Raw genomic sequence first — 23233 nt, forward strand, 5'->3', positions numbered from 1 at the left:
GCCAAAGCCAAGGCCACGGAGTTTGGAGATATGTTTCGTAGGAATGATGGTGTTGAAGGTGCGCATTAGTCGATAAATAGGAGTCTGACATAGAGATCTGAGATCTCAATTCAGCTATTTGTACAGCTAAACAATACCCTTTTAAATAAGAAAATGTTATGTTTCTTTAAACTTCTTAAAATTTTGCCAGGAATTAATGGAGCAGCCATTTTGCACATTATTAACTGTTTGATACTTTGTTTGGAGTAGGGATATGTGGTGACCGTTTAAGAATTGTTTTACTTGACTCCGAGGGTTGGAGGGTCCAGTGGCGATTAGAGATAGGAGGCGGGATTCTCCAGTCTCCGACATTCGGCGATTGACCGGAGAATCCACATTGGTGCCGAAATCGGGGGGGGTGCCGCTTTTACGATGCTCCGCCCCAACAAACACGCGGTATGGACGGCCTCAGGTCATCCCACCGATGCTCCGCGCCTGACCGGCCGAGTTCCCGACGGCGTGGGTCTCTCATGCTATTTTTATTCGGGAACTCGGGGTGGTAACTGCGGACTGAGTCCAGCGCTGCCACAGTCGGGGTAGAGCCAATCTGTGGGCAGGGGGGGATTTGACAGGGGCTGGGGGCACTGGTGGGGAGGGTGGTCCGCAGAGAGCGAGCCTGGCCAAAGGGGGGGCACTATTTGGCAGGCCAGATCCGCGCGTGGCCGGCGCCATGTTGCACCCAGCAGACAGAGGATCGGTGGCTGTTTTGTGTCGATTGTTCGGTCGTAAAATGCCACCGTTCCCTCGCCGGCATCAGGACATCGTCTCCAAATCGGAGAATCCAACCAAGGGAGGGGTAGGGCTAAGGAGGCAATCAAAAACAATGATGAAAATGTTTATTTGATCGCTTCACGGCCTTTTGGCTAAGATTAAGATAAGTGAGGTCAGGTGTAATGCCTGGATCTGGTATGTCTCTCTTGTGGGGATCATGAATTGGATTCAATTTGAATTGGTTTTTGGAGCAGGCAAGGAGCTGGATTGGGGATTTGGCCCTGTCCACACATTGACCTCTGATTTTATAACTCTGATAAAAGAATAACATTTTAAAAAAGAAATGTTTTATTTAAGGCATTCCTTGCCTTGGCAATATAGGTCAGTGACCACAAGAGTGGTGGATGAGTTGGACTTGGAAAGAGCAGCAGGTTTTGGATGACGTTGAGTTTACAGCGGGTAAAATGTAGGAGATCAGGCAAGAGTGCATTGGTATAGTCAACTCTAGAAGTAACAAAGGCATGAATGAGATTTCAACAGCTGATGAGCTGAGGCAGGAACGGAGTCGGACAATGTTGCGGAGGTGAAAATAGGCAGTCTTAGTAAGTTATATTATAATGGTTTTAATTCTTTACAAGCTAACCAAAGCACGATCTTTCTTTCCTCGTGTCTCATACCAGTTTTGCCTTCTTGTTACAGGGTCCATTAGAAGTAGCTCAAGTATTTCTAGCTGAAATTCCGGAAGATTCAAGGCTCTTCAGACATCACAATAAATTGAGGTTATGCTTCAAAGAATTTATCATGCGGTAAGCTAAATGAAATGCAGGATGAGTTATTTGTTGAATTTGAAAACGTGGAGATCTTTGATTGCACAGCATATTGCAGATCAAAAACGTGTCATGTGTGATCTCAGTCTGTAGCACATTCATTGTGTTTAGCAAGGGTGGCAACTGAAGTAACATAACTGGCCGCAGTGCATGATTACAGAGAAAACTAAGGGTCACCCAGTGACTCTTGCTATCTGGTGACTTATGCTAGAAATGCACACACTAGCCAAGAACAGGGCAGGATAGTTGAATAACCTACCAAAGCTCTCACCTGAATAATGACAATTTGGGTGAAATACTTGAGAGCAACTGATTCACTTGGAACCATGGGCTGGATTCTCCGCACCCCAACGCCGAAATTGCATCTGGCGCTGGGGCGGAGAATCCACTTCCGTGCATGGAATCTGGACTGACGCCGATTCCCGATTCTCCAGGCCCCAATGTCCAAAGTCCCGACGGCGTGGATCTAACATGGTCCTCCCGGTCGAGATACTAGCGTGGCGGCTGCGGACTCAGGCCATGGCCGCCATGGTCGGGGGCGGGCCGATCGGACTGCAGGGGCGGCCTCATACGGAACCGGGCTAATTTTGGCGGGTGATCCGATCGGCACGCGGCAGATCGGGGGCACTATTTGTGAGGTCTAGCTCCGTGGTCTGATTCCGCCATGGTGCACAGTGCGGCCGCTGGAGGCTGCCACCGTGTGCGTGCGCTGCCTCTGACCCGGAAGTGCGGGGCCCCGTACCTGCAGCAAAAGCTGAGAGCATCCCGACGGGTCCTTGCTAGCCCCCGACAGGGCTATGAATATGTGGCCTTTTCACGCCAGTTTTTCTGACAGAAACAGGCCATTCAGTCGTACCAGTCCCAGCTTATGCTCCACTCGAGCCTCCTCTCACCTTTTCTCAATTCAGTATCTGTGTTTGTTTGACATGGAGGTGCTCCGATTACTATGAGTCAAAGTTTGTCTTCAAGAGCCTGAAGAAATATGAGAAAATTATCTTGGTGTTTCATTTCCTCTGCGTGTCATTTAAAAAAAATTAGACTACCCAATTCTTATTTTCCCAATTAAGGGCAATTTAGCCAACCCACCTACCCTGCACATCCTTGGGTTGTGGAGGTGAGACCCACGCAAACACGGGGGGAATGTGCAAACTCCACACAGTGACCCGGGGCTGTGGTCAAACCCGGGTCCTCGGTGCCATGAGGCAGCAGTGCTAACCACTGTGCCACCGTGCCACCCTTTTCTGCATGTCATTTTACTGCATTTTTCTTTGCATTTTATTTTATCCAATAGTGGATTAACCAAAGTATTAAGATAGCATAAGCATGAAGTTGTTAGGAATGCATAAACCGTGCACTAAAAATAAAAATGCAAACCTATTGTATCCTCTGCCTGCATGTACCTCACTGCTTTACTGACTAGTTTTATCTCTAAAGAAATCATTTGCCAGATCAGAAATCAGAATAAATATGCGAATATTAACATGTAGTTTAATTAATAAATTTACATTTTTTCAAATGAGGATAAGTTTGAACAAATTATAATTGGATTTGTTATGGGCCAGAGTTTAGAGAACCCCAAAGTGTATCATAGAGTTCACCTGACCCACAACTTTTAATAGATTGTGATATGGGGAGCACACGGCCCACTCTATAGGTGTGGTACAGCAGAAATGGAAAAGTATTTTTTAAAGCAAAACAATGTTTATTCTATGAACTTAAGTTAACCTTTTTAAAACATACAGTGAACATCTTGCAACCATTAATTCAAATACAACCCCCAAAGAATACAACACTAAGTAATCCTTACTTTCCTTTTAACATTCATAAGACTTTAAAAAAAACTTTTAACAGAAGCACATCAGGTTTAAATTCACTACTGAGACAGTTATCACTCTGAATTCACCAAATGATCGAGAAATAGTCTTTACATGGCAGAGAGAACAACATTACACATTCTGTGGCTGACTGCAGTTCCAACACTGAAACAAAACCAAAAAAATACAGACACACCCAAGCTTTTCTCAAAGTGAAACTGAAAGCTGACAGACAGCCCAGTTCCACCCACACTCTGACATCACTGCAGTAATAAACACCCATTTCTTAAAGGTACACCCACTACAGTTATTCTATAAAAAAACACCCATTTCTTAAAGGTACTCTCACATGACAGATGTTTGGTCATGGTCATGCTTCATAGTATTAATTATTGCAGTTGTGCCAGTGTGTGGCAGTGGGTAGGGTGACATTACTAAGCTGAGGAGAAAGCAAGGGGAAGTCAGAGAGATTTACCCCAGGGCTCTCTGCACACCACCTGGTGGGTGATTATAACATGGAACTGGTGCAGGGAGAAATTCATATCTTCCAAGCCAGAAGCTTTTCCGAAGGGAGGAGAAAATAAATAACTGCCAAACAAATGTAAAAGTTGTAATGAAAAAGGGATATTGGACAACATCAATACATCAAATATAGAGTGAATCTGAGCTTGCAAAATAGTAAATGACCACATGGTAAAAGTAAGTGAAATAATATTTCTCGTGTCTTTGTTAATGTTTTATTTCCTCTCCAGATGTGGAGAAGCTGTGGAGAAAAACAAAAACCTGATTGCATCTGACCAAAAGGAATATCAACAAGAATTGAAAAAGAATTACAACAAGTTAAAAGAGAATCTGAGACCAATGATTGGGAGAAAGATCCCAGACCTGTATAAACCAGTCATAAAAATCCACAGAGAGACCAAGTAAGATGCACAAATGCGCCAGTATTTCTACAATAGCTCAGTGACAAAAAAGAGAGATTATATGTAATAAAAGGGTTTCAAGCGGAGTTTGTTGATTTGGTGCTACGTAAAAAGTTTTAGTCCATCATTTTTGTTCAGAAGCTGGTGACTGGCTAGATATTTTGGGCCTTTGTTAGTTTTTTCAGAATTCGTTGTACAACACGCAACCTCTTGTCATTTTCCATAGTCAGCAGGAAGGTCAATTTTTGTGCAGCAATCCCCTTCACACGAGGGAGATCAGATGCAGTTGGTACATTATTTAGCAGGCCCAATAACTTCAGCATTTTTATTCTTGAACAACATAAACAATGTGAGAGGACAACCTAATTCTACAGAATACCTGACTTTCCCAGAGTCTACAAGCCATCCATTGTCCCCATGGTGCCAGTTAGGCTTTTGTAGCCCTCATGAATGCCAGGGTTGTTTTGTTGCCAAATCCCAAATGCATCAATGTAAGTGGCCACCAGCTCAGGACCACACAGAGCAGAGCTTGTTTCTCCAGAAGACCTTTTAGTACCTTTGCTCTCAATGAGATCCCCAGATGGTTCAGTTCAGAAATGCATTGTATGCAATGATTCTGACCTATACAGACCATGAGCATCCTAGCTTCGATTCCAGGCTCTACTGATCTGGCTGCTCTCAGTCAGGGTGGCAGGAAGTGTTCAGTAAAGGGTAAGAGACATTGCAATTAGGTGTCTCATTTATGTTAAGTATCCATTAATTGACACTGATGTAAAGGGGCTTCAGGTGGCCTCTGCCAGGTGATGTATAGTTAGAGTTTTGTGCAAAGGCTGTTGGAATGAAATAAATGTGTGTTTGTGAAAAAGGAACAGAACTTTAGACTCTTCATATCACAGCAACTAAAACGTCTAACAATTGGTAGCAGAGGATGGTTGCTGTGTAAATGTGAAGGGTTGAAAGATACAACTTTTCCAGATCAAACCAAGAAGTGAGTGAGAAAAGAAAAAAAGGGATATATGGCTGAACCCAGGATAAAGATGGCTGGATATGACTATCCTCCCTTATTTTCTGAAAGGAATCGTACGACCAATGGAGAAGTGCAGTAGTTATGTGGACTAAGGTAACTGCTTTGGGAAAGAGAAAACAAGGTATGACATTGCCTCTGTCTCTACCATATGGCAGTAAAATCCAAAATGAAGTGCTTTCTTAGCTGGAATTGGACGAGTTAGACTCAGAAGAAGGTCTGGAGACTTTATTACATTATATGGATAAGATTTATAAGAAAGATGACTTGTTAAGTGCGTATGAAGCATGGTCGGATTTTGATAAGTTCCGGAAAATTGAGGATATCTCCATGGAAGACTATATAATGGAATTTGGCCGACTATATAAAAGCTTTCAGAAACACAACCTGGAATTTCCACAGTCTGTGTTGGCCTTTAAATTACTTGACTGCAGAGTGAACAACATGGATAGGCTGTTTTGACAGGAGTTCAGTTTGCTGATAAGGATGCACTTATTCGAACAGATGACAAAAGCTTTACAAAAGATTCTGGGGAAACATTCGATTCCGATGGCTCTGATGACCCAAATAGGTCAGCCTGCAATAAGGCAGAATATGGAAGATACACTACTAACAGGATGGTGAAATCGTATGGCTACGAACAGGGCTCTAGACTATAGAAGGAGAGCGAAACAAAGAAATTATGAAGACAGAAACCCAGTTAGAACCTACAATAGGAAGATGAACCCCAGAAATGCACAGGGCATGATAAATCGATGTTTTCGATGTGACTCTCAATACCATTATGCTTTCAACTGTCCAACTCGTTATGATAGAGTGTTTGAAGTGACACATGACACGGAAGATTCAGAAGAGGAAAAAGAAAGTGACCAGAAAGAAGGCATTGACCTATTGACGAGCAGTTTTACGCCAGTAATGAGAGTGTTGGTTGCAGAATCCTTCAACTGTGCTGTATTGGACAGTGGCTGCACATCTACTGTGTGCGGAATTGACTGGTTAAAATGTTATCTGGACTCTTGAATGCTGAAAATCGTAACAAGGTTAAAGAATTTGAAAGTTCCACAAGTTTCAGGTTTGGGGATGATAATACTCTGAAGTCGCTGAAAAGAGTGGTGATCCCTTGCAATATTGCCAGAGTGAATCATTTCATTAGCACGGATGTTGTATCAAGTGAGATACCTTTGCTTCTGAACAGACCGTCGATGAAGAAAGCACACATGAAACTGGATATGGAACAGGATAAGGCAACGGTTTTTGGAAAGACGGTGGACTTACAATTTACACAGTCGGGACACTATTGTATTCCATTACTGACAAATAATATTTCAAGTAGAGTGGCTAAGGATGTGTTAATGGCAGTTGAAAATGGGACTTTAGCTGATAAAAAGCTTGTGGTATTAAAACTGCATAGGCAATTTGCACATCCGTTTCCTCGGAAAAATGTATTAAAGGATACAGGGGTAAGGGATGATGACTGTACTAAACTGATAGAACAGGTTAGTGATCGCTGTGAAGTTTGTAGAAAGCACAGAAGGACACCAGCACGACCGATAGTAACCCTACCTTTGGCCAGGGATTTTAACAACATTGTGGCCATGGACCTTAAGATCTGGGATAAAGCAAATAATATATTTATTTTGCATTTTGTAGATTTAGCAACCAGATTTAGTCAATCAACGATTGTACGAAGTAAAGAAAACAAAGTAATTCTGGATCAAATCGTGGAAAAATGAATAGGGACAGGAATGGGTCCACCGGCAAAATTCCTTACGGACAATGGGGGAGAATTTGCTAATGATGAGTTTAGGGATATGTGTGAAAACGTGACCATCAGAGTTATGAATACAGCTGCAGAAAGCTCAATTAGTGATGGTGTCTGTGAAAGAAATCATGCTGTCATCGATGACATGCTTCAGAAAATTTTGGCAGATCGACCAAATTGCAGGCGAAATTCAGCTTTAGCATGGGCGGTACATGCAAAGAATTCATTGCAGATGGTTGGGGTCTCTCGTCCTTATCAATTAGTGTTTGGTAGAAATCCTAAAACTCCGTCCATTTTGGATGACCAGCCTCCAGCTTGGGAGGGGACGACAATTAGCTCTGGTTTTGCTGAACATTTAAATGCATTACATAGCAGTTGAAAAGCTTTTTTGGAAGCAGAATTCTCTGAAAGTAGTCGCAAAGCTTTAAGACATAACGTACAGCCATCAGATGCCGTTTTTCAGCAAGGAGGCATGGTATACTATAAGAAAGACAATTCTATTGAATGGAAAGGCCGAGGGAAGATCATAGGCATAGATGGCAAAACAATTATTTTGCAACATGATAATCAAACTGTTAGGGTACATTCATCAAGGATAATGGGTACAGATTACGAATTTTCAAATTTAGACAGAGCAGACAGACAGGACGAGGAACCAGAGTCATCTGGTACGCATGTGTTACAGAACTATGAGGATCAGTTAACTGATATAGACAGGGTTTCTGTAGAGGAACACAACACTTCTGATGAATTAGAACAGGCCATTTCTCCGAAAGGGCAACTGCCAAAAGTTGGTACAAAAGTGTCATACTTGCGATTTTGTACGTGAGATTTTGATGGCTTCAAATAAATTAGGTGAAAAAGTTATCAAAGATGCAAAACAGCAAGAATTGCATAGTTGGAGTGAATTTGGGGTATACACGGAAGTACCGGAGAGGGGACAAAGAGCTCTATCCCACAGATAGATTTGCACGGAAAAGGTTCTTCCGGATGGAACTTAAAAGGCAAAGGCCAGGCTTGTGGCAAGGGGATTTGAAGAAAACTTAGAAGATCAGGATTTAAGGGTAGATTCACCTACAGTGTAAAAGGTGATTTTAAAGATCTTCTTGGCTCTATTAGCCACAAAGACATGGGAATGCAAAGCTATAGATATAAAAGCTGCCTTTTTGCAGGGGCATCAGCTCCAGAGAGACATTTTTCTCCGTCCTCCTAAAGAAGCAGCTAACACAGAAGGGGTACTCTGGAAGTTGAACAAATGTGTATCTGGATTAAATGATGCATCTAGAGTCTGGTAAGGTCAGTTTTGTTAAAGTTAGGCTGTTGCCAGTTGAAAGCAAATCCTGCAATGTTTTACTGGCACCAAAAAGGAAATCTTTCTGGCATCTTTATGATGCATGTCGATGATTTTTTGTGGGGTGGGACTAGTGATTTTGAAGCTCTTGTAATCTCTGGTTTGAGGAAAGAATTCAGGGTTGGAAGTCAGGCGTCCGGTGCATTTAAATATATTGGACTGGAAGTCGGACAGACTAAGTTAGGGGCAACTTTACGTCAGCAGTCTTATTTGGAAAGCATCAACCCAATAGCAATTAGTCGTTGCCGAGTTTCACAAAATGATGCAATGGATTCACAGATAGAAAAAGAGCAACTGCGAAGTTTAATTGGGCAACTGAACTGGTTAGGTAGACAGACTAGACCGGACGTGAGTTTTGATGTCTTGGAGTTGAGTACAAAAATGAATGATCCCAAAGTGGAAGACATAATAAGAGCAATTAAAGCATTGGCCAAACTAAAAATGCAGGAGTGTGTTTTGAAGTTCCCGGTTTTAGGTGACCTTAGGCACTTGAAACTCATAGTTTATAGTGATGCGTCCTACGCAAATTTATGTGATGGGGTTTCAAGCGCAGGAGGTTTTATAATTTTCCTTTTGGGGAACAATGGTAAATGTTGCCCGCTTGTGTTGGAAACAAAGAAAATAAGGAGAGTGTTAAAAAGCACTTTGGGAACTTCCGGGTGCGGCGATGACCAGCTGAGTCGCACGTTTCGGCAGCTCCCTGTGAAACGGACTTTTGGGCTCTTGATAGGAGCCCCAACGGCAATTTTAACGGCTGAAAACACCGTGCGGTAAACCAGAAGGGTGTTCCCCCTGGACACGGATGGAAAAAGGAGAGGAAAGTGGCCGGATTGCAGCGGATCCTTTGGAACAACGGCAAGGAAGGCAAGCAGAAACCAAGATGGCGTCGGAAGGTGGCAGTTTCATATGGGGCCCTGAACAACAAGAGTTTTTGAAACGCTGCGTGGAGGAGATAAAAAAGGAAATGAAGAAAGAGTTGTTGGCCCCGATATTACAGGCGATTGAAGGGCTGAAAGAGGAACAAAAGACCCAGGAGCAGGAGCTTCGGGTCGTGAAGGCGAAAGCAGCAGAGAATGAAAACGATATACAGGGCCTGGTGGTGAAGTCGGAGATACAGGAGGCACACCAGAAACGATCTGTGGAGAGGTTGGAGGCACTGGAAAATAACGCAAGGAGGAACAACTTGAGGATTCTTGGCCTTCCTGAAGGTGTGGAGGGGGCGGACGTCGGGGCATATGTGAGCACGATGCTGCACTCGTTAATGGGAGTGGAGGCCCCGACGGGTCCGTTGGAGGTGGAGGGAGCATACCGAGTTATGGTGCGAGGATCGAGAGCAGGAGAAGCTCCCAGAGCCATAGTGGTGAGATTTCTCCGTTTTAAGGATAGAGAAATGGTCCTTAGATGGGCGAAGAAACCTCGGTGTAGTAAATGGGAGAACGCGGTGATCCGCGTCTATCAAGATTGGAGTGCGGAGGTGGCGAGAAGGAGGGCGAGCTTTAATCGGGCCAAAGCGGTACTTCACAAAAAAAAGATAAAGTTTGGAATGCTGCAACCGGCAAGACTGTGGGTCACATATCAAGGGAGGCACCACTACTTTGAGACGGCGGATGAAGCGTGGACTTTTATTGTAGAAGAAAAATTGGAATGATTGGACTACGAAAATGAACGTTTGGACAAAGTGGTGGGACGAGTGGGGGGGGGGCGAAGAGGGATTGTATGATTAATCCTGCGGTATGGTAACTTTTCTTTCTCCCACAGGTGGTGATGGGGGGAGGTGGGGAGGGAGAGGAGATGGGGCGTTGGCCATGGGAGGCGGGGCCGAGGGAGAGGCGCGGGCTTGGTTCCCGCGCTATGATAGTTATGGCGGGAATAGAGAAGCAGGAAGGAGGGGGCGCCGCACGGGGCGAGCCGCGATCACGGGGGGAAGCCGAGGTCAGCCAGAGTTTGCTGACTTCTGGGAGCAACATGGGGGGAGTAATTACGCTAGCGGGGGGTCTAGCGGGGGGGAGGGGGGAATTACTGGGTTGCTGCTGCTGGGGAAAGGGGGGAGTGGGTACGGGAAAGGAAGGGCGGGGGGGCACCGTCTGGGAGAAATACAGCTGCGTGGGAACTGGGCGAGAAGCTGGAAAAAGATGATGGCTAACCGGCAAGGGGGGGGGTGGGAAGCCCCCCAACTCGGCTGATCACGTGGAACGTGAGGGGGCTTAACGGGCCGATAAAGAGGGCACGAGTACTCGCACACCTTAAGAAACTTAAAGCAGATGTGGTCATGTTACAGGAAACGCACCTGAAACTGATAGATCAGGTTAGGTTGCGCAAAGGATGGGTAGGGCAGGTGTTCCATTCGGGGCTGGATGCGAAAAACAGGGGGGTGGCTATATTAGTGGGGAAGCGGGTAATGTTCGAGGCAAAGACTATAGTGGCGGATAACGGGGGCAGATACGTGATGGTGAGTGGCAAATTACAGGGAGAGATGGTGGTGTTGGTAAACGTGTATGTCCCGAATTGGGACGATGCCAATTTTATGAGGCGAATGCTAGGACGAATCCCAGACCTAGAGACCGGAAAGCTGATAATGGGGGGAGACTTTAACACGGTGTTGGAACCAAGGCTGGATAGGTCGAAGTCCAGGACTGGTAGGAGGCCGGCAGCAGCCAAGGTGCTTAAGGATTTTATGGAGCAGATGGGAGGGGTGGACCCGTGGAGATTCAGTAGACCTAGGAGTAAGGAGTTCTCGTTTTTCTCCTATGTCCATAAAGTCTATTCACGCATAGACTTTTTTGTGTTGGGTAGGGCATTGATCCCGAGGGTGAGGGGAACGGAATATACGGCTATAGCCATTTCGGATCATGCCCCACACTGGGTAGACTTGGAGATAGGGGAGGAAACAAGAGGGCGTCCACCCTGGAGAATGGACATGGGACTAATGGCGGATGAGGGGGTGTGCTTAAGGGTGAGGGGATGCATTGAAAAGTACTTGGAACTCAATGACAATGGGGAGGTTCAGGTGGGAGTGGTCTGGGAGGCGTTGAAGGCGGTGGTTAGGGGGGAGCTGATATCAATAAGGACACATAAAGGGAAGCAGGAGAGTAAGGAACGGGAGCGGTTGTTGCAAGAACTTTTGAGGGTGGACAGACAGTATGCGGAAGCACCGGAGGAGGGACTGTATAGGGAAAGGCAAAGGCTGCATGTGGAATTTGACTTGCTGACCACAGGCACTGCAGAGGCACAATGGAGGAAGGCGCAGGGTGTACAGTATGAATATGGAGAGAAGGCGAGCAGATTGCTGGCACACCAATTGAGGAAAAGGGGAGCAGCGAGGGAAATAGGGGGGGTGAGAGACGAAGATGGAGAGACGGAGCGGGGAGCGGAGAGAGTGAATGAAGTGTTTAAGACATTTTATAAAAAATTGTATGAAGCTCAACCCCCGGATGGGAGGGATAGAATGATGGAGTTTTTGGATCGGCTGGAAATTCCCAAAGTGGAAGAGCAGGAAAGGATGGGATTGGGAGCACAGATCACGGTAGAAGAAGTGGTGAAAGGAATTAGGAACATGCAGACGGGAAAGGCCCCGGGACCGGACGGATTCCCAGTTGAATTTTACAGAAAATATTTGGACTTGCTCGCCCCGCTACTGACGAGGACCTTTAACGAGGCAAAGGAAAGGGGACAACTGCCCCCGACTATGTCAGAAGCAACGATATCGCTTCTTTTAAAGAAGGAAAAGGATCCGCTACAATGCGGGTCCCACAGACCAATCTCCCTCATCAATGTAGATGCCAAGGTCTTGGCCAAGGTAATGGCAATGAGAATAGAGGAATGTGTCCCGGGGGTGGTTCATGAGGACCAAACTGGGTTTGTGAAGGGGAGACAGCTGAACACGAACATACGGAGGTTGTTAGGGGTAATGATGATGGCCCCACCAGAGGGTGAAACGGAGATAGTAGTGGCGATGGATGCCGAGAAAGCATTTGATAGAGTGGAGTGGGATTATCTGTGGGAGGTGTTGAGGAGATTTGGGTTCGGAGAGGGGTATGTTAGATGGGTGCAGCTGTTGTATAGGGCCCCAGTGGCGAGTGTGGTCACGAATGGACGGGGATCGGCATATTTTCGGCTCCATAGAGGGACAAGGCAGGGATGTCCTCTGTCCCCATTACTGTTTGCACTGGCGATTGAGCCCCTGGCGATAGCGCTGAGAGGTTCCAAGGGATGGAGGGGAATACTTAGGGGAGGAGAAGAACACCGGGTATCTTTATATGCGGATGATCTGCTACTATATGTGGCGGATCCAGCGGAGGGGATGCCAGAAATAATTCGGATACTTGGGGAGTTTGGGGATTTTTCAGGGTATAAGTTGAACATGGGGAAGAGTGAGCTGTTTGTGGTGCATCCAGGGGAGCAGAGTAGAGAAATAGAAGACCTACCGTAGAGGAAGGTAACAAGAGACTTTCGTTACCTGGGGATCCAGATAGCTAAGAATTGGGGCACATTGCACAGGCTAAATTTGACGCGGTTGGTGGAACAGATGGAGGAAGATTTCAAGAGATGGGATATGGTAGCATTGTCAATGGCAGGGAGGGTGCAGGCGGTTAAGATGGTGGTCCTCCCGAGATTCCTCTTTGTGTTTCAGTGTCTCCCGGTGGTGATCACGAAGGCTTTTTTCAAAAGGATAGAAAAGAGTATCATGGGTTTTGTTTGGGCCGGGAAGACTCCGAGAGTGAGGAAGGGATTCTTACAGCGTAGTAGGGATAGGGGGGGGCTGGCACTACCGAGCCTAAGTGAGTATTATTGGGCCGCTAATATTTCAATGGTGAGTAAGTGGATGGGAGAGGAGGAAGGAGCGGCGTGGAAGAGATTAGAGAGGGCGTCCTGTAGGGGGACCAGCCTGCAGGCTATGGTGACAGCCCCATTGCCGTTCTCACCAAGGAACTATACCACGAGTCCGGTGGTGGTAGCTACACTGAAGATTTGGGGACAGTGGAGACGACATAGGGGAAAGACCGGAGCACTGGGGGGGTCCCCGATAAGAAACAACCATAGGTTTGCCCCGGGGGGAATGGATGGGGGATATGGAATGTGGCAAAGAGCAGGTATAACGCAATTGAAAGATCTATTTGTGGATGGGAAGTTTGCGAGTCTGGGAGCGCTGACCGAGAAATATGGGTTGCCCCAAGGGAATGCATTCAGGTACATGCAATTGAGGGCTTTTGCGAGGCAACAGGTGAGGGAATTCCCGCAGCTCCCGACACAAGAGGTGCAGGACAGAGTCATCTCAAAGAAATGGGTGGGGGACGGTAAGGTGTCGGATATATATAGGGAAATGAGAGACGAAGGGGAGACTATGATGGACGAACTAAAAGGGAAATGGGAAGAAGAGCTAGGGGAGGAGATTGAGGAGGGGATGTGGGCAGATGCCCTAAACAGGGTAAACTCGTCGTCCTCGTGCGCCAGGCTAAGCCTGATTCAGTTTAAGGTATTACACAGGGCACATATGACTGGAACACGGCTCAGTACATTTTTTGGGGTGGAGGATAGGTGTGCGAGGTGCTCGAGAAGCCCAGCGAATCATACCCATATGTTTTGGTCATGCCCGGCACTACAGGGGTTTTGGATGGGGGTGACAAAGGTGCTTTCGAAAGTAGTAGGAGTCCGGGTCGAACCAAGCTGGGGGTTGGCTATATTTGGGGTTGCACAAGAGCCGGGAGTGCAGGAGGCGAAAGAGGCCGATGTTTTGGCCTTTGCGTCCCTAGTAGCCCGGCGCAGAATATTGCTAATGTGGAAAGAAGCCAAGCCCCCGGGGGTGGAGACCTGGATAAATGATATGGCGGGGTTCATAAAGTTAGAGCGGATTAAGTTCGTCCTAAGGGGGTCGGCTCAAGGGTTTACTAGGCGGTGGCAACCGTTCGTCGAATATCTTGCGGAAAGATAGATAGGGGAGAACAAAGAAGGCAGCAGCAGCGGCCCAGGACTTGGGGGGGGGGGGGGGGAGGGATGGGGGGGGATGGGGGGGGGGGTGGCCTGAGACAAGGCAGTTGCCAATTAGGGCTAGTTTTTATTTTTTGTTATTTAATATTTATTTATTTGTTGTTGTTTTTGTTTAAATGTAAAAAGGTCATTATTATCTGTATTGTTACAATGTTGTGTAAAGGATGCACAATTTACTGTGTTGGTTGACCAAAAATTTTCAATAAAATATTATTTTTTTTTTTTAAAAAAGCACTTTGGCTGCTGAGACGTTAAGCCTTGTAGAGGCAGTGGATATGGCCTTTTATACAAGTCAAATATGACAGAAATTTTGGGATATGGGGATTTGGGTAATATACAATACATCCCTGTGGTTACGGATAGACATCGCAAGTTTGAAGCAGATGTTGGACAGAGATAGATTTTTTTATCTGTGATAAGAGGGGAAATAACAAAAATTAAATGGGTCGACAGGAGCTATCAACTGTCAGACTGTTTTACGAAAAGAGGGGCGAGTTCACTGAAAACGTTTGGATATTGTTAATGAAGGACGCTTATTTCTGTGACTTTTTTTTTCTTTCTCATCCAAACAAAAAAAAACTGAAAAAAGGGGGGGGGAAATCATGTGTGTTTGAGTTTCTTGAAATTTTGTTTTCACCTACTTATTTTTTTTCTCCAAGGAAGGGGAGGCTGTTAAGTCATGGGTTAAGAGACATTGCAATTAGTTGTCTCATTTATGTTGAGTATCCATTAATTGACACTGATATGTAAAGGGGCTTCAGGTGGCCTCTGTCAGGTGAAGTGTAGTTAAAGTTTTGTGCAAAGTCTGTTGGAATGAAATAAATGTGTGTTGGTTAAAAAGGAACAGCACTTTAGACTCTTCATATCACAGCAACTAAAATGTCTACCAGGAAGGATGCTGCAACTGGTCTCAGGATTTGGATTGAGTAGGGGGAAATAACAGCCAGGATTGCTGTTCCTGATTGCCATCCTGTGCCACCTGCTGGACAGATAGTAATGCATCCTGCAGTAAAATATCCTATCGACTAACGCCCACCATCTGAGGGGGTGCACATGTGCATTGATCACTTAAAATATCAGTGCCGGGCAGCATGGTAGCGCAGTGGTTAGCATTGCTGCTTCACAGAGCCAAGGTCCCAGGTTTGATCCTGGCTCTGGGTCACTGTCCGTGTGGAGTTTGCACATTCTCCCCGTGTTTGCGTGGGTTTCGCCCCCACAATCCAAAGATGTGCAGGATAGGTAAATTGGCCATGATAAAAATTGCCCCTTAATTGGAAAAAATGAATTGAGTACTCTAAATTTATATTTTAAAAAATATCAGTGCCGAATAAATGTACCTCAGGCTGAGCCAGTGCAGTTAAGAGAGAAAAGGAAAATATTTTATTGAATGAATAATGATCAGAATTTCAACCATAAGAATAAGTGATGTGGTACTACTGTTTAATTTTAATGTTCCATGAAGCAATATTAGTAACACAACTTTTACTTTTTCTACCAAGGGAATCCTGTAAAAGATCAAGCTTTAGGAAAAATGAGACATCATCATCCAGCTCACAGAACAGCTGATGGAATCTTAGCCTATATGAGACACTAGGACCATGTTTTGATTCATTTACGACAAGGGCAATATATTGAGCTCTAAGAATCATCAAGGCAAATGAATGAGAAGTATGAAAACTGCACTCTATTATCTTTTCAAAAATGAAGCACTTTTCCTAAAGTAATAACCATGGACTGAGACTGATATCATAAACTTCACATGCAGACAAAGTTGCCAAGCATCATTTTAAGCTGCTGTTTGTTGATTCAATTTGCAAAAGTGTTCTAATGCCATGTCACACCTGTATTCTCCGTGATACCACCGATGAGGTTTTATTCCCTTCATTCCATTCCCAACCAATTAATAATTCCATTTTATAATGTTTACATAAACTGGCATTGCATTCTACAGCCTAAAGTGCAGCTAGTTTATCATGTTACTATTTCTCTCAGTTGCTTCTGTATATAGCTTATCTTTGTGACTGTCATTGGATTTTAAACAAGGTGTAGCTTTATTTTGCATCTATTCATGGAGTTGTGTTGTTTAAATATAATATTTGCTTCGAATCGGGATTCCTTTAGTACATGTTAGATGTCTATCATGTGTTCTGCAACTCGTATACCTCTGTTGTTAAACTCAGTGCAATTTAACTATTTCACTGGTATGGATTTACATACCAAGTAAACGTGAGACACAATGCATCCAGAATTGCGTTAACCTCTGTTTTAACTTTGCAGTGTTGTCTTAATTTCTGAGCAACCAGTTCTGCGGCATTCTATTATCCAAAGTAGGTGTGAATCAACTAAGAATTTTACAGGAATTGTTTTTTTTTAACATTTAGTAAAATGCTAAATTTTGTGACATGAGAACATAAATCCATACAATCCAGCATGCCCTGTATTGCCAAACAATCTATCTTAATGAAGAGGTTAAAAGTAATAAGGATAACCAAATATTTCATTTCAGAAAGTAATTATGTGCTATGTGTCTATCAGAAAGTGATGCGTTGATTACACTTGAAATACTGTATAAATGAAGTTAATTCTTTGTGTCCTCCCACCCTGGAAGTTTTTCTTTTCTCTATTCTCAGAATTTGAATAAGATCATCACTTTCTATAAAAGCTGGTCTGCTGATAGAGTTGAAAAAACAATTTCATTTTAAATTCCTCATCTGATAAATCAAAATGCGGACTTCCGGGTGCGGCTATGCAGAGCTAGGTCGCATATTCGGCAGCTCCTGCTTGGAACGGACTTTTGGGCTCTTTTACAGGGCCCCCACGGCATTTGTTTGACATTTCCCGGTGTGGGAAGAAGGCTGCAATATTCCCCCGACAGTGTCCCCCAGGAAGGGTATGTCTCTTGGTTGCCAGACACACGCAGAAACAGTAAAAGATTTGGCTGCAACTGCAGGATAAACAGGGCCTCTTCCAGCATGCAGGCGGGGGAAGGGCAAGCTTAAAGCTGCAAGCTGACCTGAGGGCCTGTATCAAAAGTGAATTCTAGCAGCAGAGGGAACAACTGTGAAAAGACCTCATCAAGGCCACTGAAGGGACTTCCGGTTGCGGTGATGCCTAGCTAGCCGCACGCTTCGGCGGCTCCAGCTCCGACGGACCTTCGGGCTCTTTTAAGAGCCCCAACGGGGAATTTTTCGACGACGCAACCCGGTGTGGGGCGTGTCAGAAGGGAGTCCCCCCCAAACGAAGGAGGAAAAAACCAGCGGCGGCGGCTGCAGTGCGAGGAATCGTCGACCAAAGGGTCAGAAAGAGAGAAGTACAAGATGGCGGCGGAGAAAGCGCAGGCGACATGGGGGCCTGAGCATGAAATTGTGAGACGGTGTGTGGAGCTGCTGAAGAGGGAGGTGCTGACCCCGTTGCTACAGGCAATTGAGGGGCTCAAGGAGACATTAAAGACCCAGGAGACAGAGCTCCGTGTGGTGGAGCAGAAGGTGACAGATATTGAGGACGAGATCCTGGGCCTGGCGGTTAAGACACAGACGCACGAGGCACTTCATAAAAAGTGTACTGAAAGGATCGAAGCCCTAGAAAATGGAGCGCGAAGGAAGAACCTTCAGATACTGGGTCTCCCTGAGGGTGTGGAAGGAGTGGACTGTGGAGCGTACGCAAGTACGATGCTGAGCTCACTGATGGGTGCTGAGGCCCCTACGGGCCCCTTGGAGGTGGAGTGGGCAAATCGGATTCCGGCGAGAAGACCAAAAGCGGGAGAACCACCCAGGGCGATAATCGTGCGATTTTACCGCCTTAAGGATAGAGAAGAGGTCCTGAGATGGGCTAAAAAGGTGCGGAGTAGCAGATGGGAGAATGCAGTGGTACGGGTATACCAGGATTGGAGTGCGGAGGTGGCGAGAAGGAGGGCGAGCTTCAACCGAGCCAAAGAGGTGTTGCATAAAAGGAAGGTGAAGTTCGGGATGCTGCAGCCGGCAAGACTATGGGTCACGTATCAGGAGAGACACCATTATTTCGAGACGGCGGAGGAAGCATGGACCTTCATCAAAGAAGAGAAATTGGATCGGAACTGAGGGACTGATGCTGCAGGAAATGTTATTGTTAATGTTACGGTGGAAGTTAATTGAGAAGTAAACAGGGAAGGGGGAGACATTGGGGAAATGTGGGCGCCGGTGAGGGGGGAAAGACGGGACATAGTTGGAGAATGGGGAAGGGGAGGGGGAGGGGAAAGGGAGCTGCGCCATAAGAGGCGGGTCAGGTAAAGGGATGTTCCCGCACCAGAAAGAATAAGGCGGGAAGACAGGCGCAAGGCGGATGGGAGTTCCCCACATGGGGGGGGTCGAGGAGTGAGCAGGAGTAGCCGGGGTCAGTTGAAGTCAGCTGACTTACGGAAGTAATATGGGGGGAGCAATCATGCTAGAAAGAGATCTAGCGGGGAGGGGGGAGGGGGGGGGGACAACTGGGTTGCTGCTGCGGAAATCCAAAAGGAAATGGCTAAAGAGTGGGTGGGCGGGGATGGTGTGCGACGCTGGGGGAGCGAGCGGGAGCGCGGAGGCGGGATATGGGACTGACCTAGAGAAGGTAATGGCTAGTCGACACGGGAGGGGGGCAGGTAGCCCCCTAGTGAGGCTGATCACGTGGAACGTGAGAGGCCTGAACGGACCGATAAAAAGGGCCAGAGTGCTCGCGCATTTGAAAGGACTAAGGGCAGACGTGGTTATGCTCCAAGAGACGCACCTAAAGGTGGCGGACCAAGTTAGGCTAAGGAAAGGATGGGTGGAACAGGTGTTCCACTCAGGACTGGACGCAAAGAATAGAGGGGTGGCCATTTTGGTGGGGAAACAGGTCGCATTTGAAGCAAAGAACATCATAGCAGATAGCGGAGGTAGATACGTAATGGTGAGTGGCAGGCTGGAGGGAATGGAGGTCGTGTTCGTTAACGTATATGCCCCAAACTGGGACGATGCGGGATTTATGAGACGGATGCTGGGGCGTATACCGGACCTGGAGGTAGGAAACTTGATTTTAGGAGGGGACTTTAATACGGTGCTGGACCCGGGGCTAGATAGATCCAGCTCAAGGACCGGAAGAAGGCCGGCAGCGGCCAAGGTACTTAAGGGGTTTATGGACCAAATGGGGGGAGTGGATCCATGGCGATTTCTTAGACCTAGGGCTAGGGAGTTTTCCTTCTTCTCCCATGTCCATAAAGTGTACTCCCGGATAGATTTTTTTGTTTTGGGAAGGTCGTTGATCTCTAGGGTGGAAGAAGCTGAGTACTCAGCCATAGCAGTTTCGGATCATGCCCCACATTGGGTGGACCTGGAATTAGGAGAGGAAAGGGAGCAGAGAACACTCTGGCGATTAGATGTGGGACTGATGGCGGATGAGGGAGTGTGTGCAAGAGTGCGGGGGTGTATTGAGAGATATCTGGAGGTCAATGACGACGGCGAGGTCCCTGTGGGAGTGGTATGGGAAGCACTAAAAGCGGTGGTCAGAGGAGAGCTGATCTCCATTGGGGCCCACAAAAGGAAAACAGAGGCCAAGGAAAGGGAAAGATTACTGGGGGAGATTTTAAGGGTGGATAGGGAATTTGCAGAGACCCCGGAGGAGGAATTGTACAGGGAGAGGAGACGACTCCAGACGGAATTTGACCTTCTGACCACCAGAAAGGCGGAGGTACTGTGGAGGAAGGCACAGGGGAGGAGGTATGAATATGGGGAAAAGGCAAGTCGCCTGTTGGCTCATCAATTGCGAAAGAGGGCAGCAGCAAGGGAGATAGGAGGAATTAGAGACGAAAGGGGAGACACGGTGCGAAGGGCAGGAAAGATAAATGAGGTGTTCAAGACCTTCTATGAGGAACTGTATAGGTCTCAACCCCCAGAGGGAGAGGAGGGGATGCGGCAGTTCCTGGACCAATTGAGGTTCCCGAAAGTGGAGGAGCGGGGGGTGGTAGGCCTGGGGGCACCGATTGGGGTGGACGAGGTTATTAAGGGACTGGGAAGCATGCAAGCAGGGAAGGCCCCAGGACCAGATGGGTTCCCGGTGGAGTATTACAGAAAATATATGGACTTGTTGGCCCCGTTGATGGTGAGGACGTTCAATGAGGCCAGGAAAGGGGGGACTCTACCCCCGACGATGTCGGAGGCGACGATATCGTTAATTTTGAAGAGGGCTAAAGATCCGTTGCAGTGCGGGTCCTATAGACCCATTTCATTGTTGAACGTGGACGCCAAATTGTTGGCAAAGGTGCTGGCATCGAGGATAGAGGACTGTGTCCCGGGGGTGGTGCACGAAGACCAGACAGGGTTCGTAAAAGGGAGACAACTGAATGTTAACGTGCGACGACTATTAGGGGTGATAATGATGCCCCCAGTGGAGGGGGAGGCAGAGATAGTGGCGGCAATGGACGCAGAGAAGGCATTTGATAGGGTGGAGTGGGAGTATTTATGGGAAGTGTTAAGGAGGTTTGGGTTTGGGAACGGGTTTATTAGCTGGGTTAGACTTCTTTATGGGGCTCCAACGGCAAGCGTAGTTACAGGTCGACATAGATCGGAGTATTTCCGACTATATAGGGGAACAAGACAGGGATGCCCGCTGTCTCCATTGTTGTTCGCGTTGGCAATTGAACCTCTGGCCATGGCGTTGAGAGACTCCAGGAAATGGAGAGGGGTGATTAGAGGGGGAGAAGAACACCGAGTCTCGTTATATGCGGATGACCTATTGTTATACGTGTCGGACCCAGCGGGGGGAATGATAGAGGTTATGCGAATTTTGAGGGGGTTCGGGGATTTCTCGGGGTATAGGCTAAACATGGGGAAGAGTGAATTATTTGTGATACATCCAGGGGACCAGAGTAGAGAGATAGAAGGCTTGCCTCTAAGGAAAGTGGAAAGAAACTTCCGATACCTGGGGATTCAGATCGCTAGGAGCTGGGGAACCTTGCACAGACTTAATCTGACACGGTTGGTAGAACAAATGGAGGAGGACTTCAAGAGGTGGGACATGCAGCCTCTATCGCTGGCGGGCAGGGTGCAAGCAATTAAGATGATGGTCCTCCCGAGGTTCTTATTTGTATTTCAATGTCTCCCTATACTAATCACTAAGACCTTTTTTAATAAAATAGACAGGAGCATCACGAGCTTCGTGTGGGCAGGGAAAGTTCCGAGAGTAAGGAGGGGGTTCCTTCAGCGTAGTAGGGACAGAGGAGGATTGGCACTACCGAACTTGGGCGATTACTATTGGGCCGCCAATGTGGCAATGATACGTAAATGGATGATGGAGGGTGAGGGAGCGGCATGGGAAAGACTGGAGAGAAAGTCCTGTAAAGGGACGAGTTTAGAGGCGCTGGTGACGGCGCCGCTACCGATCTCACCTAAAACGTTTACCACGAACCCGGTGGTGGTGGCAACATTGACTATCTGGGGACAGTGGAGGCGACAGAGAGGGGTGCGGGGAGCCCTGGTGGGGTCCCCAATCAGGAACAACCATAGGTTCGCCCCAGGAAGAATGGATGGAGGATTTCAGAGCTGGTTCCAGTTGGGAATTAGGAGGGTGGGAGATTTATTTATAGATGGGACTTTTGCGAGCTTGGGAGCATTGGAGGAAAAGTATAAGTTGCCCCGGGGAAATTTCTTGAGATATATGCAGGTGAGGGCATTTACTAGACAACAGGTGAGGGAATTTCCGTTGCTCCCGACACAGGGGATACAGGACAGGGTGCTTTCACGGGTGTGGGTCGGAGAGGGCAAGGTGTCAGAGATTTACCGAGAGATGAGGGAAGAGGGGGAGGAGTCGGTGGGCGAACTAAAAGGAAAGTGGGAAGAAGAACTAGGGGAGGAGATAGAGGAGGGTATGTGGGCTGATGCCCTAAGCAGGGTAAATTCCTCTTCCTCATGCGCCAGGCTTAGCCTGATTCAATTTAAGGTGCTACATAGAGCACACATAACGGGAGCAAGATTGAGCAGGTTCTTTGGAGTGGAGGACAAATGTGGGAGGTGTGGCGGGAGCCCGGCAAACCACGCACATATGTTTTGGGCATGCCCGGCACTGGAAGGGTATTGGAAGGGAGTGACGGGAGTGATTTCGCGGGTGGTGAAGGCCCGGGTCAAACCAGGCTGGGGGTTAGCTCTATTTGGAGTTGCGGAAGAGCCGGGAGTGCAGGAGGCGAAAGAGGCCGACGTTGTGGCCTTTGCGTCCCTAGTAGCCCGGCGCAGGATCCTACTCATGTGGAAGGAGGCGAAACCCCCCGGACTGGAGGCCTGGGTAAATGATATGGCGGGGTTCATTAAACTGGAGCAGATAAAGTTTGCCCTGAGAGGATCGGCTCAAGGGTTCACCAGGCGGTGGCAGCCATTTCTCGACTACCTAGGGGAACGTTAGAGGGAAGACAGATGACCAGCAGCAGCAACCCAGGGGGAGGGGGGGGGGGGAGGGGGGGGGGGTTAGTTTAGGTCAAAGATAAAGGGGTTTTGTTACTTGTGTATTGTTTAAAATTTCTGTATTATTGTTGCGTTTGCTTTGTAAGAGGGGAAAAATTGTTGTTTGGGAAAAAATTTTCAATAAAACATTTAAATAAAAAAAAAAAAGATAAATCAAAATGCCAAACTATAATTCTGAACACATTCTTATTGATGTTCGGACACTGCCTTGAGTCTTCATCTGTTGTATATTGTCTTCTGTACAGAAACCTCCGACCATGCAAATAAATCCTTGTCAAATGATGATAGCACTGATCAATACTAATGCTTCCAAAGTCCTTGCAAAGTCTGTTTTAATTTTGTTGAACAACCAACAT

The 23233-nt window shown here is 46.8% G+C and overlaps 1 protein-coding gene across 5 annotated transcripts in view; it reads left to right on the top strand.

Annotated features, from left to right (window-relative positions):
* Positions 1-17035, top strand: part of dock8 (dedicator of cytokinesis 8) — a 451209-nt gene extending 434174 nt beyond the window's left edge. For all 5 annotated transcript variants that reach the window (XM_072516863.1, XM_072516865.1, XM_072516864.1 and 2 more), the window contains 3 exons: positions 1450-1556; positions 4144-4314; positions 15936-17035. In XM_072516863.1, coding sequence (XP_072372964.1) covers positions 1450-1556; positions 4144-4314; positions 15936-16002 — 345 coding nt within the window. In that variant the 3' untranslated portion in view covers positions 16003-17035. The remainder of the gene's footprint in view (positions 1-1449; positions 1557-4143; positions 4315-15935) is intronic.
* Positions 17036-23233: the final 6198 nt, after the last annotated feature.

Source organism: Scyliorhinus torazame, chromosome 9, assembly GCF_047496885.1.
Source record: "Scyliorhinus torazame isolate Kashiwa2021f chromosome 9, sScyTor2.1, whole genome shotgun sequence".
In the NCBI taxonomy this organism is placed as follows: Eukaryota; Metazoa; Chordata; class Chondrichthyes; order Carcharhiniformes; family Scyliorhinidae; genus Scyliorhinus; species Scyliorhinus torazame.